Source organism: Trachurus japonicus, chromosome 5, assembly GCF_045865225.1.
Source record: "Trachurus japonicus isolate A0001 chromosome 5, Traja_1.0".
Taxonomy (NCBI): domain Eukaryota; kingdom Metazoa; phylum Chordata; class Actinopteri; order Carangiformes; family Carangidae; genus Trachurus; species Trachurus japonicus.
The window spans coordinates 4,258,162-4,267,505 of NC_140911.1; the positions used below are offsets into that span (position 1 = coordinate 4,258,162).

The 9,344-nt window shown below is 41.5% G+C and overlaps 1 protein-coding gene across 1 annotated transcript; it reads right to left on the reverse strand.

Moving 5' to 3' along the window:
• Positions 1-1,749: 1,749 nt before the first annotated feature.
• LOC146986837 (intermediate filament protein ON3) lies at positions 1,750-8,791 on the reverse strand. The gene is made up of 10 exons (XM_085775714.1): positions 8,411-8,791; positions 5,580-5,788; positions 5,406-5,466; positions 4,625-4,720; positions 4,120-4,284; positions 3,232-3,357; positions 2,970-3,113; positions 2,809-2,885; positions 2,678-2,724; positions 1,750-1,887 (listed from the first exon to the last, which is right to left on the reverse strand). The coding sequence occupies exons 1-10, from the start codon at positions 8,720-8,722 to the stop codon at positions 1,781-1,783; spliced, it is 1,344 nt and encodes a 447-aa protein (XP_085631840.1). The 5' UTR covers positions 8,723-8,791; the 3' UTR covers positions 1,750-1,780.
• Positions 8,792-9,344: the final 553 nt, after the last annotated feature.

Below are 9,344 nucleotides of genomic sequence, written 5' to 3' on the forward strand. Positions count from 1 at the left end.
TGCATAGGTTAATATAATACATCCATGGTGCATAGAGGTGCATAGGCGGTGTGCGAAGGACTTTGGTGCACTACCACACCACTACTACCAGCCAGCGGTCTGCTGCTACCAGCCAACCGTTACTAAGCAACGGCCCCTTCTTTTTGCCATAACCAACGGCTGCTCCGAAACTCTCAGCTGGTGTTTAGTCCAGAGAGACGCAAATTTATAAGCTCCACAGTTTTAAATGTGTTTTACACACAAAGCAGCCCCACTTTCCTAACCGTGTCTCAATGATAGACAGCTGTAGGCAATTGGAACTTTAATTTCTAATTTATTAAATAAAGAAATAAAATAATAGTCATTTACTCTAACCTACTAAATCACCTTCTTAGAAAAAACATCCTGCTCTTCTCTGTACTGCCACATAAAGACAAAAAACATCAAAACTGAGAACCTTTTAACATCATAGATGTAAATCACTGGAAGAAAAAAAAACAGTTGTGCTGACTTCTGTGACGGTGACCCCTTGACCTCGACCAGCTGTACCCCTCATATGACAACTCAAAACTAGACCAACCTTATAATTGTGATCAAATGTATAATATTTAGGAGAGATTCTACTGGCTAGTGGCCCACTGCTTACAGACAAAATGTAGTTTTACAACATACAGCTCTGAACCAATAACCAAACCACTAGAGGGAGGTACTCAGCTGTTGCTGCTTAAACCCACACAGAGAAGTGTTCCTGAAGCAAAAGTTTAAGAAAAACTACGCCCATATTATCCCTGCTACCAGAGTGACGGCAGATACTTTCAAAATATGATAATTTGCTAAATTCACATATTAGACATTTACTTGAATAACTCTGAACACTGATGTTCCAGTTGTACTTACATTCATTACATTTATATTGACACAATGAAATCATAATAATAGGATGTTTCTTTGTCAGTATAGGATTACGTTAATTCCAGCAACATTACTATATATTTGCAATACTGTAATTAATTCAACATTTTATAATATATAAATACAGGAAATGTATGTTTGGTAATTGGCCCAAATGAAATCTAAAGCATAATAAAAAATAGAAAAGGCCTAAATCATTTGCCCTTTAGGGTGTGGTTCTTACTGTCACAATTAAATTAACACATTTGTGTGCTTTTTCTGAAGATATTCATTTTGAAATCTGTGCCATTAGCAAGAAAAAGACCACAGAGCCTGCTTTTTCATTTTTATTATTTTTATGGAAGCTACAGTAGATGAAACTTAAACCAAACCAAATAAAAACAACTAGTTTACCTGCATCAATCTTCAAGCTAATTTTCAGTGTTAATTCAGTGTAAAAAATATCTGGCTCAATACAAAACTCGTGATCCTAAATAAGTGCACCACTAATAGGATATCCCCAAAATGATCGGCAAGATTACATAATTTTTATATTTAATGATTCACCACAGGTTACATATGCAGAGAAAGTCATATAGTGTTTGTAAGTCCCGTGTGAGCGTTACAGTAATCACAATCAGCCTGACAGACTACAGCACACTGAGATGTTATGGAGTATACATTATAAGAGAAACAACAATCTCCCAAACTAATCCCACTTTATGTTCCATGATTAGATGAACAGATGTTTTTATTTCTACTTTATTCTAAGATAAATTTTGGTAATTAATTGCCCTATATTCATACCTCTTAGACTAAAGTGTAGACCTGTGTAAATATCCTTTGTGTGTGTGTACAGTCTTGTACTGCATGCATATAGTGTGTGCATGTGTGTGTGTGTTGGGGGGCATCAGTGTGTGCTGTATCTGGTGTTATCTCTGGTCTCAGTTGTCTTTATCAGCAGCTTTGGAGCAGGAGAGCTGCTGTTACTGTGGTAGCCATTAGTACTTTTAGTACCTGGAGAGAAAGACAGACAGAGGAAGAGAGGTAACGTTAGTGTGCAAAGAGATGGAAGCAAAGATAGAGAAAAAGAATGATACAGAGGAGTCAGTGAAAACAGTGTTTAAACGATCAACGATCATCAGTTCAGTTTTAAATGTAATTTCTTTTACAACCTGTAAATTATAGGAACAGGCGTCTCCAAAATCTGGTTCTGATCTGATGCCAAGTCATTCAGGACCAGAATCACCACTAGGCTACTTTAATGCAATGTTGAATGAATGAGTTTAATGCAGCATTAATACAATTTGGATGACAACACAAGATTAAGTATACACTACCATTCTCTGTTTGTCACTTCTACTAATGCACATTAAAGCACAAGACATGAGAACTAAACAGTAAAAATGTTTCATGTACACGACAGACACACAGAACATGATCTAACATGAGAAAAATACTTTTTAATTCACAAAAAACAGACAACTGCAATAAATATATAAACCTACTGAATGTTTTGGATGAGGAATGAGGATAAGGAAAGGAAAGTGTGGTAGTCCCAGGCACATTGTGTCATTATGTTATTACACTCAGAAAGGTCTAATTCTCAAAAAAAGAAATTACAATGACGTCTCTGATTTGAGATTGTAAATAACAATCAACCATTCAATTAAAAAGTGGAGATTGTGTCCATGTAAATAAAAGCAGACAAACACAAATTCGACAGCTGTGTTCAAAGCAAACTACTCTAACAGTTTAACACTAATGTATAACTCAAAGTTAGTGCTATCTAGCTGAGATTACTTACTATAGTTGGAGACGGCCTGAATGTTGAGGATGGACTGCTGTCCAAGTCTGCACGACGAGAGATGGACGTTAGTTGGTTTGTTGTATTTCAGACAAACAGACATTCTCATTGTTTTCTCCTCTTTCCCTCACCTGTCCTCCTCTCCTTCCAGCAGCTTCCTGTAGGTGGCGATCTCAATGTCCAGGGCCAGTTTCAGGTTCATCAGGTCCTGCAGGTGAAGAGAAGACATGAGGAGTCTTTTGGTCTCGGGCTACAACTCCTCACAGCTCACTCGTCTCCCTCCGTAACTCACCTGGTATTCCCTCAGCTGTCTGGCCATGTCCTGTTTGGCTCTCTGCAGCGCGTCCTCCAGGTCTCTGGTCCGGGCCTTGGCCTCTTTCACAGCCAGCTCCCCACGCTCCTCCGCCTCAGCAAGCTGGTTCTCCAAGCTGCCTCGCTGAGGGTAAAGGAAGGCAGTGGTGGAGGACAGGGACCAGAAATCATCCAGTGAGGATCTGACTCAACAAGTCTAAACAACATTTTGCTGCTGGTCTGAAAACTCCAAGTCTCTGTACCTGAGCTTTGACGGCCTCAATCTCGCTCTGCAGGCGGCTGATCAGTCGGTTCATCTCGGCCACCTCGCCCTTCACAACACGGAGCTCGTCTCCGAACTGACTGGCCTGCACCGACATCTGGTCAAACTTCAGAGGAGAAGAAAAAAAATCTATGTGTTTGGTCTCCGTCTCCTGAGGGAAACTTCTTAACCAGCTAAATGCTCCACCATGTTCATCAGCTGTTCTATGACTGAGTCTGCTGATTGCTGCTGAGCAGGTAGACGACATAGGCTGTTTATAGCTGAAAACCTCTGGTTGAAAACTATGAGGTTTGGATTTCGTCTGCTGTGGAAATTACATTTGAATGTTTGGCCTCTATGAAAGGATTTCTGCTTTTACATTAAAGCAGTAGCCTACTAAAGAACTTTCAGTTTTGGTGGAGTTTGGCGGCGCCAGTGGACCAAAGCGGTAGTGTTTTGCCTGAAGGGAGACTCCATCTCCCATGAGCACCAGCGCGTAGCGCCGTAAACATTCTGATGCATGGAAATTAACAGAAGACGTCCATACTATGTTTCTGTTTCCACTGGATCATTTCACAGTAAACACACATACACAAGCCGACGGGAACGTGCCGCATTGCCTGCTCCCTCCTCGTCATGACTCGCAAAAGTGAAACTTAAGTGAGAACCGGGTTCCTACCATGCTCCTCAAAGCTGCTTAGTGCCAGAGAAGTCGATACAGACCCCCTCAGGCCATGACAGAGGTGTCATTCAACTTGTTGTAAGTCGATGTATCATCACAAAAGTTATGAAAATAATATATGAAGGTTGAAAAGTTACTTAGTGTTGGTTTAAGTTTTTTTACACACTCTTTGCTGCTGTGGACTGCTGGCCATCCCTCTGTCCTCACCTTGCTCTTGTACCAGGCCTCGGCCTCCTCTCGGCTGCGGGCTGCAATGTCCTCGTACTGAGCTTTAACCTCAGCGACGATCTGCTCCATGTTTAGGCTGCGGCTGTTGTCCATCTGCACCACCACCGACGTGTCTTTGATGCTGGCCTGCAGCTCACGCAGCTCCTGGTCAGGGAGTAAAACAGACCATCATTCGAAGCTTGTCCTGACATGTTTTCTGTGAAGCTACACAGGTGTCGGCTTAATTCAAAACCTTTTCCGGTGTCTGTTTTCTTGGTTTTGTTTTTTGGAGAACTTGTCAAAGCTTCCAACAACCCCAACAATAGACAGAAATTTCTGTTGACAGAAATCCCTAAAGAGAAATTTCAGGGACAGTTGATCTTTGAAGTCGACTCTGTGGTGAGTCATGACACTGAGGCCGAACAATGAACCAACACCAGAGGGAAAACTGTGCAGCTACTGTGAGAAAATTCAGGCTGAGGACAAAGTCGACCCACTGCTGTACCTCGTCATAGACGTTGCGCAGGAAGTTGATTTCGTCAGTCAGAGCTCCCACCTTGTCCTCCAGGTCTGCCTTCACCAGGTAGGCCGAGTCCACATCCTGAACACACAGAAACACAGACAGGTTAAAGATAAGATAATGGATGGATGGATGGATGGATGGATGGATGGGAAATACAATGAAATGTGTTAAGTTTTGTTCTGTTCTGTTATGACAGGTAAACCTTTAATGAATTGTAACGTGGATGAAAGTCAGTGGCTGTGTTGGCCTGCAGCCATTTTTATTTTTTATTTTACTGAGTTATTTCCATTGTTAAGTAATGTCTTGAGAACGAGATGAATCCTCTTTCTGCTCCTTTTCTGGAGAAGACTGACTGTCTAATCGGCTGTTCAGAGGTTTCCTGTTCTCGGGGGAAACACTCGCAGGATGAATCATCAGGATGAACAATAAACAGCTGCACTGAGAAGATTGGCTTCTTCAAAATCAACTTCACATTCCTCCAGGTCACTGACAGAGGAGAGGTCACAGTGACCAGGCGTTTAAGCCATATTTAAGGGATCATTGAAAAAACATGTGTGTATGTGTGTAAACATGAGGAATGTCAATTGATTGATTAGTAATCAGATTTTTTTAATCAAGGTTTCCTGATATGTAAAGTGAGTGTGTATGGGTTTAACACATGGGAGGGACAGAGACAGAGAGGGGGGCGATTAAGGACAATACAGAGGTTCATCTTACCACACCTGTAATGTATGAATGAATGAGTGTGCCTGCGTGTGCAAACCTTCTTTAGGATGACAAAGTCATTCTCCAGGTTGTTCCTCTTGTTGATCTCGTCCTCATATCTGTGTGGGGACACAGGACAGGACAATGCAACACAAATGGTTCGATATAATCTAAACTGGTTCATTATATAATCATCATGTACTGTCTGTGTAGCCATGGTGACAGTCCTCACTTGTGTTTGTAGTCCTCCACCAGGCCCTGCATGTTCCTCAGCTCCCCGTCCAGCTTGGTCTTGTCATTGTTGACCAGGTCCATTTGGCGCCTGAGACCTGCCATGTAGGCCTCAAACAGGGGCTCCACATTGGACCGTCCCACTCCCTGACCCTGCAGCAGCTCCAGCTTTGTCTCCAGCATCTTGTTCTGCTGCTCCAGGAAACGAACCTTAGCGAAGGAGGAGGGACAGGATGAGGAGCAAAGTCAGGGAAATTAGTATTATTAATATTTTTTCATAATTTTCTAACATTTCATCAACCCAACAAATTGGTGACTGTTTGAAGAAATATTCCATGATGACCATATAATCCTAAATTGCAGCCCTGCAATAATCTCCTTTCTCAGGTAAACACAGGTTCGTCCCTGCAGGTAACAAACCGGAGCTAAATGTCAACTCTAAATGTCCGAGCTCGTATCTGCACAGCTCGGGTTTCCTCCCTGAAGCCGGGTGGACACACCACGTATTATACCCCCTCCCTCCAACACAAAGCCTGGGCTCTGTTCAGAGCAGTAATCTCCCTCTGATACAGCCAAACTGTGTCTGACCTGATTCATCAGGTTACAACACTCAATGAGACGGAAATGGGGCAGAAAGCTTAAATATCCCGCAGCAGCGACTCCAGGGTTTTAATGTCACTTTAAATCCCCAAAACACATACAGTCACTGAACCAGCTTTTAAAGGCTTCAGGTCTCTGAGTTACAGTCCAGATCCAAGTGTAACAATCAGTATTAGTACATCACGATACTTCAATCATAATACGATATTATTGTTGAGTATAGCAATAACATATTGTGCTACATTATGGTTGTTGTTGTTGTTGTTTTCCCTTTTTGCAACTGCAAATTAGACGCAGTCAGAAAAACTACTCATTTGCAATTTATACAACAAAAAAATCAGCAGCATCCATGTATCAATGTAATATTGTCAAATTATTGTGATACAATGCTGTATTGATTTTTCCTCCAGTCCTTGTAAATACTGCTTTATTTCCCAGTGGTCGTCTCTAGTCACAGACTCTAAGGCAGATTTAAACTGTGTCATGATGATGATTCTCTGCAGGGGGGAAGCGGCTCTTTTATGTCATAGCTGATCTGGTATACAGATTTCCTGCTTTTTGAAGATTTATTTTAATTTTTGAAGTAGTAAATCAGCAATAACATCCAGGATCAATAAACAATTTGGAAAAGTATCTAGGGAAATCTCATGCAGTAAAAATGGGGTTGTTTGGTTTTCGATCATGAATGAATGTCACTGCTAACACTGTTTTGCTTTACATTCATTTCACAATAATACTACCATTAATAGCAATATATTTTATATAATTTGTTGTCATGGTAGTTGCTTCCATTTCTTTTATGTTTGTGTATGTGCAACAGCACTTACATCAGTGATACTTTGAAATTATTGTTTGTATTCGTTTTTTATTTGTTCATATTTTGCTCACTAGATTCTTCATTTATTGAACCAAACAGGAGACCTGGCATCAGTATAAAAACAGCACTTTAACCAAACGTCCAGATTATATCAGTGAAACTTTGAGCTCTTTGTGTTATGTTTAACTCGTCAGTCTGACACAGAGGGAGGAGGTGAAGAGGTTAAATCTGTCTGTTTGGACACACAGACTTCGGTCCAGCTCCGTGCTCTGTCTCTTTACGCCTGAAGTGTATCTCTGCTGATGTGAGACGCCAACAAAGCCTCCATTGTGAGGGTGCGTTACCTACTCCGTGAGAAAGCGGAGATGTTCCCTAAGTAGGGTATCAATGTCCAACATCATCAGAGAGCTGCTCACTGCTCTGTGGGAACTGTACTCAGCCTGTTTACTGACACACTGGACGCCCTGTGGTCGGCCACTCTGTTTTATCCACATTAGAAAAGAAATAGAGTACAGATTCTCACCTTTAGTTAATAACATAATAATACACAGTGCAAGGAATGAAGCACTGATACTGTCCTGTCCATCTTTCAAAAACAGGAGGTTTAAAATGACTCCACTGTTCATCCACCTGCACAGGTCTTCTCACTTATTCTAATTAGACCTTTGCAGAGCTTGGAGAAGTTTCTGTGAACCAGAATTAAAATCACCTCTGTGTGTTTAACTGTGTTGTGTTTAAACTCTACTGGTTTTGTTTGTTTAGAAATTATAAAGTTGAGCAGATTTCACAAACTTCGTCATGCTGCTCAGATTAAAACCCAGACACTACATTTTTATGTGTGAGTTAAGATGGTAGAACTGAGGTATAAATAGTGGCCCAGTTTGACTCACTTGTTTAGAAAGAAATTCAACTTTTTTTTTGTGAGGGATCACAAAGAGATGTGTTGTTTCTTAAATGCATATTAAAACATGTAATTACTTTATCAAATCAATGCTGAAACAGATTGCTGAATCATCTGATCTCCACAAGTGCTGAACATAAAATATAAATGATGAAACATGGATATTGCATTAATGATGCGCACAAAACAATTTGGTGAATGGAGCTGTTCAGTCTGGTGGATCTTTTATTAATCAGTTCATGTGGTTTTATTTTCACTCTGAATTAATATTTGATATCAGATTCTAATTTAAAGAGACAAAATACAGGATAAACAAAGTTAAAGATGAATTTGACTAATAAGATTATCTATTTATTTAGATATTGTGATAATATTGTTATTGTTGTCATAACACACTTAAAAGTATCTGATCCTTGTTACTGAGGCTTGAACCTCAGAAAGTTTTGTCTTTTTTTCCTGGGTAGAAGCTGATAAGTTTTCTGTTACTATCCAGCTCAATCCCTCCTCTTGTTACCTTATCGATGAAGCTGGCGAAGCGGTTGTTGAGACTCTTGATCTGCTCCTTCTCGTGGGCTCGGCTCATCGACAGACTGGGGTCAATCTCCAGGTTGAGAGGGGCCAGCAGGCTCTTGTTGACGGACAGGGTGGTCAGCGGGGCGCTCAGTCCGTGGTGGTGCCCATTGGAGCCCATGTACAGGGAGCTGCTGCTCAGGGAGACGCCACTGAAGCCCCCCTGACCTGGACCATAGCCGCTCAGCCTCCTGGAGCCGGCGCTGCTCCGGACGGAGTTACTGGAGCTGATTCGCTTGGAACGACTCAGACTCATGGTGGAGGAGAGATGGAGGGATGCAGAGGGAACTAAGGAGTAATAGGAAATGGATGAACCAGAGAAGCAGAGTGAAGTAGTGTGAGGAGTCTGAGCACTGTGAGGGGGGTCTCAGGTGTCTCAGGTGTATCATGGCCTTTTAAACCTCCCCAGGGTGGAGTCAGAGGAGGAGAGAGGCTGCAGCACAGAGAGCTGGTGTCAGGTGTCCGGTGTTCAGGTGGATGGGTCCACCTGTGCACAAAATGGCGCTGGTGATTGTGGATCCTTTTACTTGTTTAACTTCATCCTCCATGCAATAAAACTCCTGATCCAAAGCCTCTAATTTAAAATGATCTGAACCTTGGAGATCGACCAACTCTGCCTCCACTAATCAACCAACTACTTCAACCATCTACTTAGTGCCACATTAGACAAACACTGACATTAAACAAATGTCAGTTTAAATATGCAGCTACTGCTTTTCAGGTGCTGCAAAAATTAGCACTAAACTCTGATGTACCATCACTGTTTAGATTTAATTGACGTAGTTTAACTTGCTTGGTTTTTTTTGCAAACAGTTATATACCGGTACCGTTAGAAATGCTGACTCAAAACATTTCTCCTCACAGTCGATTTTCATTTC

What these genes read in the sequence shown, in the direction of transcription:
- LOC146986837 (XM_085775714.1), bottom strand. Translation starts at nt 8,722, where the DNA reads ATGAGTCTGAGTCGTTCCAAGCGAATCAGCTCCAGTAACTCCGTCCGG. An exon ending in ACTTTGTCATCCTAAAGAAG is followed by an intron (nt 4,721 to 5,405) that starts GTTTGCACACGC and finishes CTGTGTGTTCAG; the next exon opens with GATGTGGACTCGGCCTACCT. An exon ending in AGGCCTGGTACAAGAGCAAG is followed by an intron (nt 3,358 to 4,119) that starts GTGAGGACAGAG and finishes TCTCCTCTGAAG; the next exon opens with TTTGACCAGATGTCGGTGCA.